Consider the following 23,598-nt stretch of genomic DNA (forward strand, 5'->3'; position numbering starts at 1 on the left):
TTTCTTTAAATTAGCTTGGAAGATTTGGAGATTATATTGTGTTGTGTTCTATTTTCTAGTGGTTGTAGTCAGGGGCGGAGCCAAGGAAGGCTATCTGAATCCCCTTCCGTGAAAAATCTATTGTTGATGCATCGTTAAAAAAAAAAATTATGTATAAATAGGACTGGGAATGAACAATTTATATGCAGCAGTTTATATAGATTTTCATTACATAAACTTATTCGCTCACAAAAGACACGAGGATAACATTTCAAAACTACAACATTGAAATTCGAAAAGGGTGACTTCAGTCATAGCTCAACTATTTAGTAGTATTCGAGCTGATAAATGAAGAATATCCATTTCAATGTTTGCGCAGAAGCAGAGGAGCACCATACTGTGGATGAATAGTAATTGTTGCAAATGGAGCATGCGTATAAGACGGAGAGAGTTCAAAGGAGAACTTTTGTAGTATCATTGCTATTGCCATTTTTGCTTCCATCATTGCAAAGTTTTGTCCGATGCAAATTCGAGGTCCCCAACCAAACGGAATAAACGAGACTTGACCTTTTGTTGCCTTTGACACTCCTTCACTGAATCTTTCTGGTTTGAATTCCTTCGCATCTTCGCCCCATATTTCCTTGTCATAATGAATAAAGATTGCAGGTATAATAAGTATCACTTCAGCTGGTAGCTGCAGCTCCCCTAATTTGACTTCTTCTTTGTTCCTTCTACTAAATACCGGTAATGGGGGGAATAGCCTTAATGTCTCGTATAAGATCATTGTCACCTATGGAAAAAAAATACATTGCGTAAGTTGGAAGTAGAATTAGTTCACTTCTTACAAAATTCAGGGGTCATGCCTTCGCGAGATATTTTAGTCTCATAGTAATTGCCCTTCCGAGACTGAAATAGGATTATAGAAGTGGCCTAGCTATCTGAGCCCAGTCGGAACGATTTCACATTAACAGCTACTTGTTTTATCCTGATTTTATAGTTTCCTTGATTGTTGAAGTTTGATCTATGCCAACGACATAGCGGAAAGTACTTACAATTTTGAGGTGACTTAGTCCTTCCAAATCTGGTTTTTCATTTCCGAAGACCTGTAAAACCTCCTCTCTGGCCCGTACTTGCCACTCTGGATGTAGGCATAGCAAAACCATCGTCCACACGAGCAACACTGAAGTGGTCTCCTGTCCAGCAAAATAGAATAACTTGCATTCTTCAATCACTTCTGTTGTTGTCAATCCGAAATCTTTGTTTCCGTGTTGTTCAATTTCTTTCATATTGGATTCAAGTAATATGCCTAATAAATCATCTTTACTAGTCTCCCCTGCTTCCATTGCCCTCAATCTTTTGTCGATGATATGCCTAATCGTTGTTTGAATTTGCTTTTCGATTTCGAGCATTCTTTTGTTCCTTTTAGTAGGCAAGAACCTAACACAACAAATTTAAGTAATGAACATTTTAGTTTCCGTATTATGTAGAAATCTCAAAAGTAAATTATCATACCTCGATCCTGGTATATATATTGAACGACTTATGTCCATTATATGCTCAGCTTGTTCTTGCTGAAGTTCAAACACTATTCTCCCTTCTTCATAGCTACTACCAAATGCGGTTCGAGAAATAACTTCACTGGTCATTATTTGAAGGTCTGGCCATACATCGAGCTCGTATGATGTTTCCTTTGAAACAATATCCTCCCATTTGCTTATCATTTCACTACAACTCATATAAAATGCTGGCAACATATGCTGTACAAAACAAATGAAAAAAAAAAGAAAATTGAATTTTCTGCTTTTTTTGGCCTAAATTCAATAGGGATAAGAGACTAGTAACCATAGTCTATGACCGAAATTTTAGAGACGCACCTTAACTAAACTGAGGTTCTATTACCCTTGAACTTTTTTTTTTGTAATTTTGTACACCTTTTTTGGCCTACGTGACCTCCAAACATCTCCCACGCGCCTCACTTAAGTGGAGTCACAGAGTGTGTCACGTAAGCCAAAAGTTGTACAAAATTACACAAAAAATGAGTTTATGGAGTAATAGGACCTTAGATTAGTTAAGGTGTATCTGTGAGATTTCGATCATAATCTAGGGGATACTTGTGTCATATCCCAATTCAATACAACAAAAAAGAAGTATATTTAACCTTTAACTTCTCAACATGGAAAGCAGGATTGATTATTTTTCTGTGTTTTGCCCATTTGTCTTCCTCAACCAACACAAGACCTTGAGCCAATAACTTTGCAAATGGATTTGGATGAGTTTGCTTTAGGTACACATAATTCTTTGTCAAAATCTCTTTTACATGTTCAGGATTTGTGATCAACACTGTTGGATATGGGCCTAGCCACATGAAAGAACTTTTACCTGCCAAAAATCCATTTTCAATTATAAAAAAAGGCATATACTACATAAACAAACACTCAAATATGATATCAGCTGACAAGTAAACACTCCAACTTTGAGGTGCAAATCTAGACTCCTAAACTTGGTCCAACTAGCAACTAAACACTTCCAACTTGTCTCCACCGTGTCTCGTACGTGACACATAAAGTTTAGATAAACGAATCACATAAAGTTAAGGTGTTTAGATATGCATACTCAAAGTTGCAGTGTTTACTTTCTAGTCGAATCAATAAAATAAACATACCATTTTTGTTGATGGAGTCAAGGAAAAAAGGGATAAGCCTTTGAGTTATATCATCAGAGATATTGATTGACTTAGACTTAGCTTCAACTATACTTTTTGTGAGTTCATTCAAATCTCCATAGAGTAACTTATATGGATTTCCTTTTAGACCTCTTTGCCTTAAGAAATTCTCCAATTTTTTTGGCCTAAACCATGCCCAATTCAACACTCTCCATGTATATACCAACAATATTGCAACACAAATTGTTGCTATAATTGTGTTATACAAAATCTCCATGAAATTTTATTTTTCAAACTGTTTATTGTTACATAGAAAAAAGAGGGGAAAATAGCTAATTTTACCTTTTCTTAATTTGTTGTTATTTGGACAAGATAAGGCCTAGCTTTTCTCTCTATAATATCGAAGACAAAAACATCATTGTCCAATCTGTTTGGATCCACTCAATTTTATCGAATTCAATGATATTATCTAGGGATGCTAATAAAATAAGAAAAAAAATACTTCGATGAATGTCTTTTCATAAATAATTACTGATTTTAGCGATACTTATATTTATTATCATTTATAGCAATACTATGTTAAATATGTATTAAAAGTGAATGAAGTGTGTCATATATATATGTATTATATCTATTTTAAAAAAAATATCATGTTTTTTGGTAAGAAGTTGACACATTGTATTATAAATGTATTAAACTGTATAATAAATGTATTACTTATTAATAAAACTTGTATTAAATGTGAATAATAAATTTTTTTTTTTTGTAATATGAATTAAAAGTGTATTATAAATGTATTAAAAGTGATAAAGTGAAAAAAAAATGTTACTGCTATAAATGATAAATATTTTTTATTTGTAGTATATTTATGTAAGTTTTCCCAATTAATAAACGGATTTCTTATTTATTTTCTCGTGTTCTAAACAATAATACTAATTCATAAATATTTACATATAACGAAATACATCCCTTGTCATACTAATGAGGTATGTTTGGACAGAAGGAGTATATTTGGACGAAAAGTATAATGGAAAGAGGATATTCAGACTGAAAGTTGTAAAAGAGTTAAATAATTGCATTAATGTACATTGAACATGTATTGAAACACATAGTAGATTATAGTGTAGATTACACACTAGATTATAATTAGGAAGAGTTAGTTACAAATTTGTTAGAAGTTAGTTACAAGTTTGTTAGTAAGTGGATTGTATATAACTCATGTAATGTGTGGCATTGTTGCTTAATGCAGTTCTTCTTTCTCTCCCAACTAAATTGCTTCTCTTCTACGTGTTCTTGAGCAGCTTCAGCTGAGATTTGGCCATGGATTCTTGTTAGAATCCACAGGCTTTACATGGTATCAGAGCGAGGGGTTCTGTAATCTGTAGACAAAGGAAATAGAGTTTTAATTCGATGGTTTCTACTGGAGATTCAGCAGGGGAAATCACAGGAACATCAATGGCATCCACGACCATTGATCATCTTCATCCTTTATACTTGCATCCATCTGATTCACCAGGCTCACTCAACATTGGAATCATGCTCACAGGAACAGATAACTACACTTTGTGGAGCAAAGCAATGCAGTTGGCTTTGCTTGGGAAGAACAAAGTAGGATTCATTGATGGAACAGTGAAACGAGATCAATTTTCAGGGAGTTTGGCTCAACTGTGGGATCGATGTAATGCCATTATTGTTTCATGGATTCTGTGCAATGTGAGTAAAGATCTACACAGTGGTGTTCTTTTCTGTTCAGATACACATTTGATTTGGGGAGATCTAAGAGAAAGGTTCAACAAGATCAACAGTTCTCGTGTGTTTCAGCTACACAAGGAGATCTTCACACTTGTTCAAGGTGTGTCTTCTATCTCAGTATACTATTCAAGACTCAAAGATCTTTGGGATGAATATGATAGCATCATGCCACCACCAGCTTGTAATTGTCCTAAATCTAAGGAGTTTTTTGAGCATCTTCAATATCAGAGGATGTTGCAGTTCCTTATGGGACTTAATGATGGTTATGCTCAAGCTCGCAGCCAAATTCTGTTGATGCATCAACTTCCTAGCATTAATCAGGTTTATGCCATGATAAGTCAAGATGAAAGTCAAAAACTAGCAGCAAACTTAAGTAGATCAATGCCAGAAAGTTCAAATTCAAATCCTACTGCAATGTATACATCAAGGTCTAGTTCGAGGAATAGGAAGCCATACAATCCTAATGTTTTCTGTGAATATTGTCACATGAAGGGACATATGAGAAGTGATTGCAACAAATTATTGAAGTGTGATCATTGTCACAAAACTGGCCATGTAAAACTTGATTGTTTCAAGCTTATTGGATATCCTACAGAGTTCAAAGGAAAGAGAGATTCAGTTGTTGCAGGGAACCTAGTCTATGAAGAATCATCAATCCATCATCATGCTCCACAACTTACTCAAAAGGAGTCTCATCAAGCTGCAGCATCTGAGACAATGCCAATGCCAATGTTTACACCACAACAACATCAGAAACTTATTCAAATGTTGAATCAAACAACAGTTAGTGATACACATTGTGCAGCTAATATGGCAGGTAACTCTTACTTATCTAAGGATGCTTCAATACAGTGGGTTGTTGATACTGGTGCTACTCATCACATGATAAATGATGCTAAGCATTTACATTGTGAAAGAATGATAGAAAATGCAGGTAGTGTTCAGTTGCCTACTGGAGAGTCTGCAAAGGTTTCTCATATTGGAAGTTGTCCTATAGAAAAAGGTGACATGCTTAAACAAGTGTTATGCATTCCAGACTTCAAATTCAATCTTATGTCTGTTTCAAAAGTGACAAAAGATTTGAATTGTTGTGTCACCTTCTTTCCTCATTACTGTGTTTTTCAGGACCTCTCATCTGGGAAGGTGAGGGTGACTGGTAAAGAAAAGGATGGATTATACATGGTAGATACACAAGTAGAAGATATGCCTCAGAGATGTTTAACAGCAATACAAGATGCTGAAGATAAGGCTACTGTTTGGCACCAAAGATTATGTCATGTGCCTATGAGTGTAATCAGGAAGATTCCCATTTTCAATAAGTTTGGTAGTAAATTTGCATTACATAATTGTGAAATTTGTCCACTTGCTAGACAAACTAGACTGCCTTTTCCTAACAGTACTAGTAGATCAACAAGTATTTTCCAGCTGGTTCACTTAGATGTTTTGGGGACCTTATAGAGTTGAAACTTTTGATGGTATGAGATATTTTCTTACTGTTGTTGATGACTATTCTAGATGGACATGGATTTTTCTAATGAGATTGAAATCAGATGTTGTTAGTTTGTTAAAACATTTCTTTACAGAAGTTGAAACTCAGTTTGGAAAAAGGATTCAGAAGATAAGGTCAGACAATGGTTCTGAATTTTTCAACTACAATTGCAATGAGCTTTTCAAGTTATATGGTATTATCCATGAAAGTTCTTGTCCATATACACATCAACAGAATGGTGTAGTGGAAAGAAAACATAGACACATTCTAGAGACAGCAAGAGCTATTAAGTTTCAAGCTGGTTTTCCAGATAGATTTTGGGGTTTGTGTGTTCAAGTTGCAGTATATGTGATCAATAGAGTACCTTCTACTAGTTTGAATGGTGTGTCATCTTTTGAGAAACTATACAATAAGCCTCCTTCAATTGATCACTTAAGAGTGATAGGTTGCTTATGTTTTGCTACTAATCTTACTAAACAAGACAAGTTTAGTCCTAGGGCCCTAAAGTCTGTCCTGATGGGGTATGAACCTACACAAAAGGGATACAAATTATACAATTTGGAGAGCAAAACATTCTTTGTTAATAGGGATGTAGTTTTTGTTGAATCAGTGTTTCCTTTCAAAGACAATACTACATCTTCATCTAATACTATATCCAGTGCAGACTTATTCAATTATGATGAATTGATCACTATAGTGCCACAATCTTCTATACCTCCTTCTTGTTCAGATAATGCTGCTCCACAAATGTCATCTTATCAGGATGATCCTCCACTAAGAAAATCAGCTAGAAGCATTAAACCTCCAATTTGGCATAAGGATTACATTACTACAAATGGGACCAACAAATGTCTGTATTCAATAGCTTCAGTGCTAGACTACTCTGGGTTGTCCAACAAATACCAAAGTTTTGTTTCAAAATTCTCAGTTGAGAATGAACCAGCTACCTATGCAGAGGCCATACAAGATGCTAGATGGGTGGATGCAATGCAGAGTGAAATAAAAGCTCTAGAGGATAACCAGACTTGGGAACTAGTAGACTTGCCAAAGAACAAGAAAGCCATTGGCTGTAGATGGGTGTATAAGGTGAAGTATAATTCAGATGGTGGTGTGGAAAGATTCAAGGCAAGATTGGTGGCTAAAGGCTATAATCAAAAGGAAGGATTTGATTACCAAGAGACATTCTCACCAGTAGTCAAAATGACTACTGTAAGGTCTGTTATTTCAATTGCAGCTGCTAAGCATTGGCACATTCATCAAATGGATGTGTACAATGCCTTTCTACAAGGAGATTTGTATGAAGAGGTATATATGACATTGCCTCAAGGTTTTAGTAGAAGGAACAACGACAGGACTGGAAACAATCAAGTATGTAGATTACTAAAGTCACTCTATGGCCTGAAACAAGCATCAAGACAGTGGAACATCAAGCTTACACACACCTTAATTGAATCTGGATTTCATCAAAGCACACGAGATTATTCTTTGTTCACGAAGAGGAAACAAGACAAGATAATGATAGTTCTTATATATGTAGATGATCTGTTATTGACAGGCAATGATTCAGTGATGATTCAACAAACTAAGGAGATGCTACAACAGTCTTTCAAGATCAAAGATTTGGGAGAGCTAAGATACTTTCTTGGGCTGGAATTTGCTAGGAGTGATGCTGGAATTCTGATACACCAGAGGAAGTATGCTTTAGAACTCATATCAGACATGGGGTTGGCAGGTGCCAAACCAGTCTCAACTCCAATGGAATTAAATCAAAAGCTTACTACAGTTGAGTTTGATGCTAACATCCCATCTACATGTCCAGATGAAACATTAAAAGATCCTACAGGCTATCAAAGGTTAATTGGGAGGCTGTTGTATCTCACAACTACTAGACCTGATATATCATTTGCTGTACAATGTTTGAGTCAGTTTATGCACTCTCCAAAGACTTCACATATGGAGGCTGCAATGAGATTAGTTAGATATGTGAAATCAGCACCAGGACTTGGTATTTTGATGGCATCAACAGGGGGGAGTGAATTAAAGGTGTTTTGTGATGCTGATTGGGGTGCATGCATTAATAGTAGAAGATCAATTACAGGATACTTGGTACAATATGGAGGTTCACCTATATCCTGGAAATCTAAGAAACAAGTGACAGTGTCTAGGAGTTCAGCAGAGGCAGAATATAGAGCAATGGCATCTACAGTTTCTGAGGTTGTTTGGATTGTTGGTTTATTTGATGAACTTGGCGTCAAGATTAACCTTCCTGTGTTATTGCATTCAGACAGCACTTCTGCAATTCAAATAGCAGCTAATCCAGTGTTCCATGAGAGAACAAAACACATAGATATAGACTGCCATTTCGTGAGAGAAAAGATACAAGAAGGATTGGTTGTCACAACATATTTGAAGTCATCTGAACAGCCTGCAGACATATTCACTAAGACCCTTGGACGAGATTCTCATACACATCTTGTATCCAAGCTAGGAATGAAGAACATCTTCATAGCTCCTAGCTTGAGGGAGGGTGTAAAAGAGTTAAATAATTGCATTAATGTACATTGAACATGTATTGAAACACATAGTAGATTATAGTGTAGATTACACACTAGATTATAATTAGGAAGAGTTAGTTACAAATTTGTTAGAAGTTAGTTACAAGTTTGTTAGTAAGTGGATTGTATATAACTCATGTAATGTGTGGCATTGTTGCTTAATGCAGTTCTTCTTTCTCTCCCAACTAAATTGCTTCTCTTCTACGTGTTCTTGAGCAGCTTCAGCTGAGATTTGACCATGGATTCTTGTTAGAATCCACAGGCTTTACAAAAGTATAACGGGATTAGTATATTTTAACTCAATGTATAAGAAAGAATATGATCTAAATTATTTTGTTAACGGTACAAGTGTATATTTGGTTGTTTATCCATTTATATAGTCTAGATAAATACTATAGGAGGTGAGGATGGGGCCGTATAACGGAATTGGTATATTGTGAGGATGAAGATAAGGTGTGTTGGAAGGTTTAGAAGACATCATCAATATGGAATGTCACTTGTAATGCGTGTTTTTCCTAATTCTACTACAAAAGTCATATTTCAGCTCATTTTTACGTAAATTAAAAAAGTGTGTTCCAAAATTTTGACCAATCGAAATTGAAAAAACTGAAATTCCTCAGTTCCGAACACACCCATATAAATTTTTCAAAGAAAGTGTTATTCCTCTTAATTTTGCAAAACATTTTTTACGTCATAAATTATTGAAGCCAATCGCAGTTGATCAAGGCATACAGCTCAGCAATAAGATGTTTTCCCCACCATGAATTAAAAAAAAAAACAGAATTTTATTATTTTAATTTTATTTTAAACAATATTAAAAAATATAAATAAAAAGTTACAAACTTTATAAAAAAAAATAAAGAAAACAAATTATCTACTTTTTAACACAAATATTTTATAACCTTAACTGAAACAGCTCAAATCTGGATAATAATAAAGAAAATTTTTACAACAAAATCGAAGATAATGTATTTGAAAACAAATGACACCAAGTGAGGGAAGAGATCTGGAGAATTAATTGTTATTTTTATAAATAATATTGTAATAATATTACTATATGAAGTTAAGGACTTTATGTGTTTCAACAATACTAAATTGAAAATAAGTAGTATCTAAAAACAAAAAAAGTAACTCTAAATTGTTATTAATGTTTCATATATGGGTACTAGTTTCTGGACTATCCAATGTCAATTAATGATTGATTTTAAAATTAAAGATTTAATAAATGTTGGTAAAAATGACAAGGAACAAATTTTAGAAATTAATTAAATAAAAATAATAAGGCAATATTGTATTTCATCTATAAAAACAGTAATTATAATAGATTATAAATAATAAACCAATTAACTAAACTAACAAAATTAGTATATCAGAGGAATCAATTATCTAAGGTTTTGAAGCTTCCTTTTGAGTTTTTAAAAATAATTGTAGTGGCAATTTCAATTATTTTTTATTTTTTTCTAGATCAATAATCTATCTAGTACATTAAAATTACATTGACACTCTAATTTATCGATATTCATAATGATAATAAAATTCAAAATAAAGATTTATTAAACCTTAGTAAAAAATGACATGGAACAAAATTTTAAAAATTAATTGAATGAAAATAATTAAGCAAGATATCATTTAAGACTCTCAACAAATACACTACACACAACTTCTTTAGTATAATATATTAAATTGTATACATTATTTTTTATTTATTAAAAAATACAATCATAAGAAACCATAAAGAATAAATCAATTAATGAATTATAAAAATCAGTATTCCAAAGAAACCAATCTTCTTCCTTTCATACCTCATGAATGTTGCTAACGTTGATGATGGAGATGGTAATCTTCATGATATATCATCCCACAAAGTTTAAATTTAGCGATTCTTTGATTTCGGTATATATTCATTAACTCTACATACTTCACCATCTTTTATTTCATGCAAATGTTGCTTTAAGAAAAGGGAAAAAGAAGAAAAAGAAATCGAAAAGCAAAAATTAAAGAAATCTTACTCAACTGAAAATGTCCATGAGGAAAATGGAAATAATTTTCTTTGATGTTATCTCAGATTTCTTTGACAGATTTATTGATTATCTTTATTAAATTAAATTGGCCTACATTTAATTATTCCAGAACTTTTGAAATTCTGCAAAAAAAAATTATATTTTGTTGATACAATCACATGAATAAATCAATCTTTTAACACTTCATTAATGCATTATACATAGGACATGTACCGTTTGTAAAAGTTATTTTCTTAATGATAATTTATCAATTAGTAATGACTTTCCAACTTCTTCATTGTTTATCTCATTGAAATAACGTTCTATCTTTTTTTTTCATCTAAACTTTCATGATTTTTAATAATGTAATACAAATGAAATGGATAGATGAACTCTCTACTTCCACATTTAATTTTTTTTTCATTTTTTCTTAAGATGAAGAAATAGTCAATTAATTTTGTATATGCATTTAAAATTTAATTAATTTGATGTGTTATATATTTCAATTGGTGAAGGACATTTTTGTAATTCAACTTTAAACTCAAAATTTCTCACTTATAATAATGGGAAAAGGGTCAAATATGCCCCTAAACTATTCGAAAAAGTCTAGATATACTCTCCGTTTAAAGTTTGGTTCACTGATGCCCTCGCCGTCCAACTTTTGGTCCAAATATGCCCTTATGGGTGTTAGTTGTCATATTGGACATATACAACTCATTTTTCATTTCTTTAAATGCTACATGAAATTGTCATGTCATTTTGACCTTATCACATAACATTTACATGACTAGGGAAAGATATTCGGACTCATAAACACCTAATCCGACCCATAAATCAACCCCCTTTTTAAATAAATTATCCGACCAATTTTCAACAATTTTATTTAATTTTTATTTTTTCGATAAATTCTGAAAATGAGTAATTGATTAATAATAAAATAGGAAAATATGAAAAAAGTATAAAATTAACACCAAAAATTCATAAATAATTATAGTAACCTTAAATTCAATTTAAACATTCTTTTAAAAAAATATTTTTGCGATAAATCCCAAAATGAGTAATTGATTAACAAAAAGTATAAAAAAATATAAAATTAACGCCAAAAATTAAAAAATAAATACAGTATCCTTAAAGTCAACAATTTCAACATTTTTTTAATTTTTCATTTTTTAAATAAATCCAAAAATGAGTTTATTAAACAAAAAAATATGAAAGTATAAAAATTACGCAAAAAATTCACCAATAAAAAAATAGGAAAATATGAAGAAAAAAAATAGAGGTTTTAACCAAACTAAGCCATTATATAAAGTCATTCACCAAAATAATATGTTTTTCTAAAATTTTACAAAACTAGTATAAACGTATTCCACAGTAACGTTTTAGGATATATTTTATTTTTTAAAAGTTGATGGCGTCAGATTGATATACGTTACTCACATTAACGTTTTACTCCTAAAACGTTACTATGAGTAACATTTTAGGAGTAAAACGTTACTTACAGTAACATATATCAACCTAATGCTGTTAGTTTTTAAAAAATAAAATATACCCTAAAACGTTACCATGAAATACATTTATACTAGTTTTGTAAAATTTTAGAATAATGTATTACTTTGGTAAATTGTTTTATATAATGGCTTAGTTTGGTTAAAAATTCAAAAAAAAAAAATTGTTAAAATTATTGAATTTAAGTTTACTATATTTATTTGTGAATTTTGACATATATTGTTTATTTTGTTTTCATTTTTTTCCCTTTTATTAAAAAATTACTCATTTTGGGGATTTGCCAAAAAATATAAAAATATTTTTAAAAAATTGTAGATTGAAATGTTACTATATATATATTTGTGAATTTTTGGCGTTAATTTTTTTCATACTTTTGATATTTTTTTATTAATCAATTACTCATTTTCGAGACTTATCGAAAAATAAAAAAAATTTAAAAAAATTGAAATGTTAGATTTAAGGTTACTATATTTATTTGTGAATTTCTGGCGTTAATTTTATATTTTTTTTTCATATTTTTCCTATTTTTTATTAATCAGTTACTCATTTTCGGGATTTACCGCAATAATAAAAATTAAACAAAATTGTTAAAAATGGGCCGGATAGTGAATTTAAAAGGAGCTGATTTATGGATCGGATTACGTGTTTATGAGTCTGAATATCTTTCCATTTTCATATAAATGTTATGTGATAAGGTCAAAATGACATAACAACTCCATGTGGCATTTAAAGAAATGAAAAATGAGTTGGATATGTTCAACATGACAACTAACGCCCATAAGGGCATATTTTGGACCAAAAATTGGACAGCGAGGGCATGAGTGAACCAAACTTTAAACGGAGGGTATATTTAGACCTTTTCAAATAGTTTAGGGGCATATATTGATCCCTTTCCCTATAATAATATATGATATATTTAAGAGCTGTCATTAAAATTTGATTTTACGCTACTAATTTTATTGAAAAGCGTTGGGAGTTTTAACATTAGTGTTGTGACTAAATTTTAAGAAATCTTAATGATCATAAACTTGAGAGTATATTACTATCATAATACTAATTAATAATAACGAAATGCAATTGTATTGTATACATCTTCGTCTAATTTTTCATATTATAGATATTTTATTTTATTTTTGGAATTTCTTTCTATTTTACAAGCGAATTCTTGATAATATAAAGATGAATTGTAACAAGAAAATTCACAATGAAAAAAATAGTCAAAACTGAAAAATATCACAACCAATTTAACAATGTTTAACCCTCGCTTTGCTAGATTCATTTATGGAAATACTAGACAAAATTCCAATCCATTTATTATTCTTCGTATCGCAGTTGAAAGTTTGAGCTACTATGCAAAATGTTATGAGCAAACTTTGAAGCGGAAATTCTCCGTTCATGAGGTCGAAACCTAACTACATGAAGAAGTCAAATGGATTCAATATCTATTATTTATACGTAATCTTTTTTTAACTATGCTTAAACAATATAGTTTTCACGAAAGGGGTTCAGAGAGCCTTATTTGGCTCCGTCCCTGACCACAACCACCGGAAAATAGAACACAACATAATCTCCAAATCTTCCAAGCTTATTTTAATAGTACTCGACTCTCAAAAAACATATGATAAATAGGGGCAACTTACAAACTATACGTTTGACATAATACATATATTGAACGCTAAATTTGGGTTCAAATTTTAACTTTGACCTCCAACTCTCATAATGAATAAACAAGCACTTTAACTATCCAACTTTTAAATAAATAAACACATGAGTCCTACATGACACAATACACGTAAGAGATCACATAGGACAAAAAATGACATGTTGGATGACATGTGTGTCTATTTGTTCAACTTTATACAAGTTTAAGTGTTTACATATGTATACCCAAAGTTAAAGGACATAAATGTGATTCGAAACCAAGTTAAAGGACATATTTATGTAATATGCCTATACTTTTTATTGTCATTTTTTCTAATTTTTTTAATAAGCGTGAAACAAGCCAAGCCGACGCACTTATTTTGAGATGTGAAACAAGCCAAATAGACACACTTATTTTGAGACTAAAAACGTATATTGGAAGTAGTTTTTTCAACATAGAAAATTGTGCCTTTGAGGAATTAGTCTAGCCTTCATGTTTTGGATGAAAATACAAATAAATGTATTACATTTGTCTTTTTTTTTTTTTTTGACTATATTTATGATAAGATAAATATTGCTAATATTGTGGGATTACAATAATTTTTTGAACTAAATATACAATTCATTTATCATTTAAATCATATTTTCTTTAGCCAATTAAATGTAACGTATGTCATGTGCCCCTATCCAAAAAATTAATAGGATAAAATGGAGAGAAATTGTATCCAATATATATATTAGCGTACTTCATATAGAAGAGTAGGTAGAAAGAAGAGTCTTATTAACTTCATGGAGATTCCTTACAACAGAATTATAGAAGCAATTTGTGTTGTGACTTTGTTGGTATATACATGGAGAGTGTTGAATTGGGCATGGTTTAGGCCAAAGAAACTTGAAAAATACTTAAGAAAGAGTGGTCTCAAGGGAAATCCATACAAATTATTCTATGGCGATTTGAACGAAATCACAAATAAAGTGAATGAAGCTAGATCTAAGCCCATCAATTTCTCTGATGATATAGCTCAAAGGCTCATCCCTTTTTTCCTTGATTCCATCAACAAAAATGGTATGTTTCGTTGTCCTTAAATCGATCTTACTTGATCAAATTTGAGCGTCTATTTATATTATGCCTTTTGTTTTGTTTTTTATATTTTTCCTAATCGAAAACGGATTACTCTCAGGTAAAAGGTCTTTTGTGTGGCTAGGCCCAAATCCAGCAGTGTTGATCACAGATCCTGAACATGTAAAAGAGATTTTCACAAAGAATTATGCGTATCAAAAGATACCTCATCCCAATCCATTTGCAAACTCATTCGCTAAAGGTCTTGCGTTTCTTGAGGAAGACAAATGGACCAAACATCGAAAAATCATCAATCCTGCTTTCCATTTTGAGAAGTTTAAGGTTATTTTTATTTACTTCATAGTCTTATTACGCGAACATGAAGCTCTATTACTGATAACTAGTACTGGTTTTTGCGATTAATTTGTTTTGTACAGCATATGTTGCCAGCGTTTTATCAAAGTTGTAGTGAAATGATAAGCAAATGGAAGGAGATTAATCCAAAGGGAACATCAGTCGAGCTCGATGTATGGCCAGACATTCAATTAATGACAGGTGAAGTCATTTCTCGAACCTCATTTGGGAGTTGCTATGAAGAAGGGAGAAAAGTATTTGAACTTCAGAGAGAACAAGCTGAGTATGTAATGGACATGACTCATTCAGTTTATATACCAGGATCAAGGTATAACGATTTATTTTTACATAATATGGAAAATCACATGTTCATTACTTTGTCCTAATTTAAAAAACTTTTCTTGTTTGCTTCTACATTTGTTTTGTTAGGTTCTTGCCTACTAAAAGGAACAAAAGAATGCTGGAAATCGAAAAGCAAATCCAAACAACGATTAGGCATATCATCGACAAAAGATTGAGGGCAATGGAAGCAGGGGAGGCTAGTAAAAATGACTTATTAGGCATATTACTTGAATCCAATATGAAAGAAATTGAACAACACGGAAACAAGGATTTCGGAATGACAACAACTGAGTTGATTGAAGAGTGCAAGTTGTTCTACTTTGCTGGACAAGAGGGCAATTCAGTGTTGCTCGTCTGGACGATGATTTTGTTGTGCCTACACCCAGAGTGGCAAGTACGTGCCAGAGAGGAGGTTTTGCAGGTCTTGGGAAATGAAAGACCAAATTTGGAAGGACTAAATCGCCTCCATATTGTAAGTACTTTCCACATGTTCGTTATGTAAGACAATTTAAAAGTAGATCAAACTTCAACGATGAAGAACACTATAAATTAGGATTAAATAAGTGGCTGTTAAATCGTATTGTCCATGATTAATGCGAAATTATTCCAACTGAGATCAGATAGACCACATTTTCTATCGTCCTAGTTCAGTCTCGTAGGGGCAATTAATTAGTTAGACGCGACTAAAATGTCTCGGAAAGGCATGACACCTAAATTTTATAAGAAGTGAACTAATTTCACTTCCAACTTATGCGATACATTTTTCTTTCCTTAGGTGACAATGATCTTGAACGAGACGTTAAGGGTATTCCCCCCAGTAGCAATGTTTCGTAGAAGGATTAAAGATGAAGTCAAATTAGGGGAGCTGAGTCTACCAGCTGGAGTGCTACTCTTTATACCCACAGTATTAATTCATTATGACAAGAAGTTATGGGGTGAAGACGCGAACGAATTCAAACCAGAAAGATTCAGTGAAGGAGTGTCAAAGGCAACAAAAGGACAGGCATCGTTTTTTCCATTTGGCCGGGGACCTCGAATTTGCATCGGACTAAACTTTGCAATGATGGAAGCAAAGATGGCATTAGCAATGATACTACAAAATTTCTCCTTCGAACTCTCTCCATCTTATGCACATGCTCCATTTGCAGTAGTTTCTACTCAACCACAGTATGGTGCTCCTTTGCTTATGCGCAAACTTTGAAATGGATGTTGCTGATATTTAAGATTAATGGTGTTGTGTTCTCCGTATTTCAGATTGAAAACTAATAAACTAGTCGGTATATGGCTGATAAAGCTCTTTGCCTATTTCAACTTTGTAGGTTGAAATGTTATTGTTGTTGTTCACTTCTCTTTTGTGGGTGAATTAGTTTAAACTTGGTATATCAGTGGTTCCTATTGATCTATGACAAGCCTTAAACAATACAATGGGCAGTTTTAAAAGTTATCCTTTTCTTAAGAATTCTATGTATACTCGCAATTCCATATTGTTACATATCAACATTGCAATATTGATGAAAATATTGATATTCAAGTGATTTCAATCAATTGAATCAATCCATTGGAATGGACATCTGTATTGATAATCACCCCTTCCATGGAATGATCCACAAACCAATTGTTTGTATCCCATTCTCCGCTATAATGAATCAAAACTAGCAAAGAATTACACCGTTGCTTTAGAATTCAAAACAAAATATAGTAATTATTTCCAATTACACCGTTGCACTAAAAAGGTACTTCTTCTGATCTCCCCTTGAGAACATTCAACCTCGAATGGCATTCTAGGCATATTTTAAACCAAAAGAGTCTAACATGTGTTTGTATCAATGAGGATTAAACCCCTTATTTGTAAGGAAGTTGATTAGTGAGATTTTCCTAAGGGGTGCATCGGCTACTGACCTTGATCATCTTATAAAAGGGTTCTAGTGTGAGAATACGATCTCGGAGCACTGCCACATTATAAAAAATAGAATCATAACGTCAATATGATCGTTTTGACACCAAAATTGCATTTTTCGGGGATGGTCCCAAAATTGTGTCTAAAACGGGACTCTCAAAAATCATTTAATATATGGAAAAATGTACAAGTAACCCCCTTAGATTATGATCAAAATCCAGAGACACACCTTAACTAAATTAAGGTCCAATTACCTCGCTGAACATATTTTATTTTGTAAATTTGTACACCTTTGTCTTACGTGGCACACTCCGTGACTCCACACAATTGAGACACGTGGAAGATATTTGGATGTCACATAAGCTAAAAAGGTGCACAAAATTACCAAAAAAATAAGTTTAGGGGGTAATAGGACCTTAGAATAGTTAAAATGTGTCTCTGAAATTTCGGTCATAGAATAGGGAGGTATTTGTGCATTTTCCCTTTAATAAATAGAGATAACTTAGTTAACTATATCTAATATTTAATCCTCCTCACATTTTTGGCATAATACATATATTGGACCCTAAACTTGACTTCATATTTTAACTTTGACCTCCAACTTTTGTAATGCACAAACAGACACTTTAACTATCCAACTATTAAATAAATAAATACATGAGTCCTACATGACACAATACAAGTAGGACACCACGCAGGACAAAAAATGACATGTAGGACATGTGTGTTTTTTTTTGTTCAACTTCATACAAATTTAAGTGTCTATTTGTGCACATCCAAATTTGAAGGGCATAAATGTAATTTTGAAGCCAAGTTAAAGCCATATTTTAAATAATTATTTTTGTCCTATAAAAATCAATCAAAAGCTAAATTTGAAGCATGACTTCCGCGATCACACAACAATTTAGTATCGATTATTTGAATGATGCATGTAGATCAACGTACTGTTGGGTTATGGGTCTTTTTTCCCTTCCTATGTGGATAAATAAAAGCCCAATTTGGACCAACTCATTTTTGTCCATAAGCTCATTCTTATGAGGCAAATATAAGCCTATTTTAGGTCTTATTTTCAGATTTTTTAGAGAGTTTTTCAGCAGCCAAAAGAGAGAAAAAAGAGAGAAATTCGCAGTCAAAAATCCAGCCATAACAACCAACTTCAAATTGCGATTCCCGCTTCGTTTCTTGTCCGATTGAGCTGATTTTTGGACAGCATATTATCTTCATCTCAATCTTTGATTAGGAACTGACAGAGTTGGATTTGGTGGTCTGCAACTTCAGTTTTGCTGTCGTGAACAGTAGCTGCGAAATTGGTGATTTTGCTCCTTTAATTCTCTAGATTTGGTGCAATCTTATTTTGTTATTGCTCGTTGTTTGGCACTTTGTTTTGTGGCTAATTTTGGAGAACAATATTGTAACTCTTGGTGATTATAGTGGAGCTTTTGGTCCCGTGGTTTTTTACTCTTCACATCGAAGAGTTTTCCACGTAAATCTTAGTGTCTTGTGTGATTGGTTTATTATTGTCTTGTTATATTTGTTTGGTTGAATTACTTGCTGCCTTACTATCATATTGCTTGTGGTTGTTTGTTTTCTCTTGGTTCAAATCGAAAAGGGAAAGTATAGACTTGGGTATTCTTCCGCTGTTATCCTGTCAGGCATTCTTTGTTAGTGCCTTGTCTTTCCCAACAAAGTGGTATCAGAGCATTGATTATTGTTGATTGTCGTTTTGAATGATGGATGCAAATATGAGCAAAATGGTGTGTTTAACTGGTAGTAACTATCATATTTGGAAAGACAAGATGAAAGATCTTCTATTTGTCAAGAAGATGCATTTACCCGTGTTTGCTTCTAATAAGCCTCAGTCTTTGAATGATAAAGAATGGGAATTTGAGCATCTGCAGGTTTGTGGCTATATTAGACAATGGGTTGAAGATAATGTTAGAAATCATATTGTGAATGAGACACATGCCAAAAGTTTGTGGGACAAGCTCGAGACACTTTATGCTTCGAAGACTGGCAACAACAAGTTGTTCCTATTGAAACAATTAATGAATATCAGGTTAAAGAGGGCACTCCTATTTCTGATCATATTAATGATTTTCAGGGTGTTCTTGACCAGCTGTCCGGAATGGGTGTAAAGTTTGATGATGAGATACAGGGACTTTGGCTTCTTAATACTCTGCCAGACTCTTGGGAAACTCTTCGAGTTTCTTTGACTAATTCTGCTCCAAGTGGTGTTGTAACCATGGAATATACTAAGAGTGGTGTCTTGAATGAAGAAATGAGAAGAAGATCTCAAGCCTCATCTTCTTCAGCTTCACACTCCGATGTTTTGGTTACTGAAGATAGGGGGAGAAACAAGTTCAGAGGTCAGAATGATAGAGGTAAAAGTAGAAGCAAGTCAAAGTCTAAATACAAGAATATTACATGTGACTATTGCCACAAGAATGGGCATATCATGAAATATTGTTACAAGCATAAGAGAGATATGAGACAACAAAAGAGAGAAGGCGATAATGAAAATCGTGTTGCTGTTATTGCTAATAATGATCTTCTTGTTTCTTGTGATGAAAATGCCATTAATCTTATTCGTGATGAGTCTAGCTGGTTTGTGGATTCTGGTGCTACTTCTCATGTCATGCCAAAGAAGGAATTATTTTCTTCTTATACTCCAGGTAATTTTGGAACGTTGAAAATGGGCAATAATCATGAAGTTGAAGTTATTGGCATTGGGACAGTTTGTTTGGAAAGTAACAATGGTTCCAAACTAGTTCTTAATAATGTCAAGCATGCTCCAGATGTTCGCTTGAATTTGATTTCTGTGGGATATCTTGATGATGAGGGTTATGTTAATACATTTGGTGTTGGCCAGTGGAAGCTTACTAGAGGTTTGATGGTTGTGGCCCGTGGTGACAAGTTGTCTAACTTGTATGTATTTCAGGGCTCCATCTCCAGAGACTCAGTAAATTTGGTGGAGAATGATACTTCATCAGAGTTATGGCATAGAAGGCTGAGTCATATGAGCGAGAAGGGGATTGATAGTTTGGCTAAGAAAAATTTGCTTTCTGGAGTGAAACAAGCAAAGTTGAAGAAATGTGTTAATTGCTTAGCCGGTAAACAGAAAAGAGTTTCTTTTCAGAGTCATCCGCCTTCAAGAAAGCTTGATCTGCTGGAGTTGGTACATTCTGATTTGTGTGGTCCTTTTAAGGTAAGATCTCATGGTGGTGCACTTTACTTTGTGACTTTTATTGATGATCATTCTCGCAAACTCTGGGTATTTCCTTTGAAGTCCAAGGATCAAGTACTTGATGTGTTCAAGAGTTTTCAGGCCTTGGTTGAAAGACAAACAGGGAAGACATTGAAATGCATCCGCTCAGATAATGGTGGTGAGTATATTGGTCCTTTTGATAGATATTGCAGAGAGCAGGGTATTAGGAATCAGAAAACTCCTCCAAAGACTCCTCAGTTAAATGGTTTAGCAGAGAGGATGAACAGAACTCTAGTTGAGAGGGTTAGATGTATGCTTTCAGATGCTAAGCTGTCAGATTCTTTTTGGGCAGAAGCACTTAATACTGCTGCTTATGTTATCAATTTATCTCCTGCTATTGCTTTAGATGGTGATGTCCCTGACAGAGTTTGGACTGGTAAGAATGCTTCTTATGATCATCTTAGAGTTTTTGGGTGTAAAGCCTTTGTACATGTTCCTAAGGATGAAAGGTCAAAGTTGGATGTTAAAACTAGGCAGTGTATCTTCATTGGTTATGGTCAAGATGAATTTGACTATCGTTTCTATGATCCTTTTGAGAAGAAACTTGTTAGAAGCCGTGATGTTGTGTTCTTTGAAGACCAAACAATTGAAGATTTTGACAAAGCTGACAAGGCTGATTTTTAGAGTAGTGAGAGCTTAGTTGATGTTAATCCAGTTCCTTTGACTATTGCACCGGAAGAAAATCTTCATAATGAAGAAAATCAAGTTGAGAATGAAGATGGTGATCATGTTCAGAATGACCGGCATGATGTTGTTGATGCTCCAGAGAGTTCTCTCAGACGATCTAGTAGAGAGAGAATTCCTTCATCTCGTTATTCTCCCAATGAGTATGTACTCTTGACTGATGGGGGAGAACCTGAGAGTCTTGATGAGGCCATGGAAAGTGAAGAAAAAGAAAGGTGGTTTGATGCTATGGAAGATGAGATTAAATCCTTGCATGATAATCATACCTTTGATTTGGTTAAGTTACCTAAAGACAGAAAAGCTTTGAAAAACAGGTGGGTTTTTCGGGTGAAACATGAAGATGGTAATCCAGTTCCACGGTACAAAGCTAGATTAGTTGTCAATGGATTTAATCAGAAAAAGGGAGTTGATTTTGATGAGATATTCTCTCCAGTTGTGAAGATGTCATCCATTCGTGTGGTTCTAGGCTTGGCTGCAAGTCTAGATTTAGAGGTTGAGCAAATGGATGTTAAAACTGCTTTCCTCCATGGTGACTTAGATGAAGAAATTTATATGGAGCAACCGGAAGGTTTTGAAGTCAAGAGTAAAGAGAATTATGTTTGCAAATTGAAGAAGAGCTTGTATGGTTTGAAACAAGCTCCAGGCAGTGGTACAGGAAGTTTGGTTCTTTTATGAGTCAGCAGGGCTTCAAGAAGACTTCTTCAGACCATTGTGTTTTTGTGCAAAAGTTCTCTGATGGTGACTTTATTATTGTGTTGCTTTATGTTGATGACATGCTTGTTGTTGGTCATAATACTTGCAGGATTCAGAAGTTGAAGCAAGAGTTGAGTAAGTCTTTTGCTATGAAAGACTTAGGACCAGCAAGGCAGATTCTTGGCATGCAGATTGTCCGTGATAGAAAGGCTAAGAAATTGGTATTATCACAAGAGAAGTACATTCAGAAAGTACTTCGCAGATTCAGCATGGACAAAGCTAAGGTTGTCAGTACACCTTTAGCTATGCACTTCAAATTGAGCACGAAACAGTGTCCTTCTAGTGATGATGAGAAGGAAGATATGAAGAAAGTTCCTTATGCTTCAGCTGTTGGTAGTTTGATGTATGCGATGGTTTGTACAAGACCGGATATTGCTCACGCTGTTGGAGTTGTTAGTCGTTTTCTTTCTAATCCGGGAAGAGAACATTGGAATGCTGTGAAGTGGGTTATGAGATATCTTTGTGGCACTTCTAGTCTGAGTTTGTGTTTTGATACAGGGAAGCCTATTCTTTGTGGTTATACTGATTCAGACATGGCTGGTGATGTTGATACTCGCAAGTCTACTTCAGGGTACTTGGTTACTTTTGCAGGGGGAGCTGTGTCTTGGCAATCTAGGTTGCAAAAATGTGTTGCTCTATCTATTACAGAAGCTGAGATTATTGCTGTCGTTGAAGCTTGTAAAGAATTGCTTTGGATGAAGAGATTCTTGGGGGAACTTGGTTGTGCTCAAGAGAGGTATGTGCTTTATTGTGACAGTCAAAGTGCTATACATCTTGGCAAGAATTCTACGTTCCATGGTCGGTCTAAACACATTGATGTGAGATACCATTGGATTCGAGATGTGTTGAATTCTAAGTTGCTTGAGCTTGAAAAGATTCATACAAATGACAATGGTTCCGATATGATGACTAAAACTTTGCCAAGAGGGAAGTTTGAAGATTGTTGCATGGTCGCCGGGATGGCGGTCTCCTCCACATAGTCGTGAGGGGGAGAATTGTTGGGTTATGAGTCTTTTTTCCCTTCCTATGTGGATAAATAAAAGCCCAATTTGGACCAACCCATTTTTGTCCATAAGCCCATTCTTATGAGGCAAATATAAGCCTATTTTAGGTCTTATTTTCAGATTTTTTAGAGAGTTTTTCAGCAGCCAAAAGAGAGAAAAAAGAGAGAAATTCGCAGTCAAAAATCCAGCCATAACAACCAACTTCAAATTGCGATTCCCGCTTCGTTTCTTGTCCGATTGAGCTGATTTTTGGACAGCATATTATCTTCATCTCAATCTTTGATTAGGAACTGACAGAGTTGGATTTGGTGGTCTGCAGCTTCAGTTTTGCTGTCGTGAACAGTAGCTGCGAAATTGGTGATTTTGCTCCTTTAATTCTCTAGATTTGGTGCAATCTTATTTTGTTGTTGCTCGTTGTTTGGCACTTTGTTTTGTGGCCAATTTTGGAGAACAATATTGTAACTCTTGGTGATTATAGTGGAGCTTTTGGTCCCGTGGTTTTTTACTCTTCACATCGAAGGGTTTTCCACGTAAATCTTGGTGTCTTGTGTGATTGGTTTATTATTGTCTTGTTATATTTGTTTGGTTGAATTACTTGCTGCCTTACTATCATATTGCTTGTGGTTGTTTGTTTTATCTTGGTTCAAATCGAAAA

The 23,598-nt window shown here is 33.7% G+C and overlaps 2 protein-coding genes across 2 annotated transcripts; one reads left to right on the forward strand and one right to left on the reverse strand.

The window, feature by feature from the left end:
- Window positions 1–170: 170 nt before the first annotated feature.
- On the reverse strand, window positions 171–3,080 carry LOC101264947 (cytochrome P450 CYP72A219). Its single transcript, XM_004243212.4, has 5 exons — window positions 2,642–3,080; window positions 2,138–2,358; window positions 1,492–1,736; window positions 1,032–1,416; window positions 171–769 (listed from the first exon to the last, which is right to left on the reverse strand). The coding sequence occupies exons 1-5, from the start codon at window positions 2,916–2,918 to the stop codon at window positions 344–346; spliced, it is 1,554 nt and encodes a 517-aa protein (XP_004243260.2). The 5' UTR covers window positions 2,919–3,080; the 3' UTR covers window positions 171–343.
- Window positions 3,081–14,270: 11,190 nt separating this feature from the next.
- LOC101264341 (cytochrome P450 CYP72A219-like) lies at window positions 14,271–16,784 on the forward strand. The gene is made up of 5 exons (XM_004243210.5): window positions 14,271–14,650; window positions 14,766–14,986; window positions 15,082–15,326; window positions 15,428–15,812; window positions 16,116–16,784. Exons 1-5 carry the CDS (start codon window positions 14,374–14,376, stop codon window positions 16,539–16,541), a joined length of 1,554 nt encoding a protein of 517 aa, XP_004243258.1. The 5' UTR covers window positions 14,271–14,373; the 3' UTR covers window positions 16,542–16,784.
- The last annotated feature ends 6,814 nt before the right edge of the window (window positions 16,785–23,598 follow it).

The sequence above is a fragment of the Solanum lycopersicum genome, chromosome 7 (assembly GCF_036512215.1).
Source record: "Solanum lycopersicum chromosome 7, SLM_r2.1".
NCBI classification, from domain to species: Eukaryota; Viridiplantae; Streptophyta; class Magnoliopsida; order Solanales; family Solanaceae; genus Solanum; species Solanum lycopersicum.

Excerpts from the sequence above, each read along its gene's own strand:
- LOC101264947 (XM_004243212.4), bottom strand. The coding sequence starts at position 2,918 with ATGGAGATTTTGTATAACACAATTATAGCAACAATTTGTGTTGCAATA. Across the intron at positions 1,737-2,137 it reads TCCATGTTGAGAAGTTAAAG|CATATGTTGCCAGCATTTTA; the intron begins GTTAAATATACT and ends TGTTTTGTACAG. Across the intron at positions 770-1,031 it reads GACTAAGTCACCTCAAAATT|GTGACAATGATCTTATACGA; the intron begins GTAAGTACTTTC and ends TTTTTTCCATAG.
- LOC101264341 (XM_004243210.5), top strand. The coding sequence starts at position 14,374 with ATGGAGATTCCTTACAACAGAATTATAGAAGCAATTTGTGTTGTGACT. Across the intron at positions 14,651-14,765 it reads TGATTCCATCAACAAAAATG|GTAAAAGGTCTTTTGTGTGG; the intron begins GTATGTTTCGTT and ends GATTACTCTCAG. Across the intron at positions 15,813-16,115 it reads GACTAAATCGCCTCCATATT|GTGACAATGATCTTGAACGA; the intron begins GTAAGTACTTTC and ends TTCTTTCCTTAG.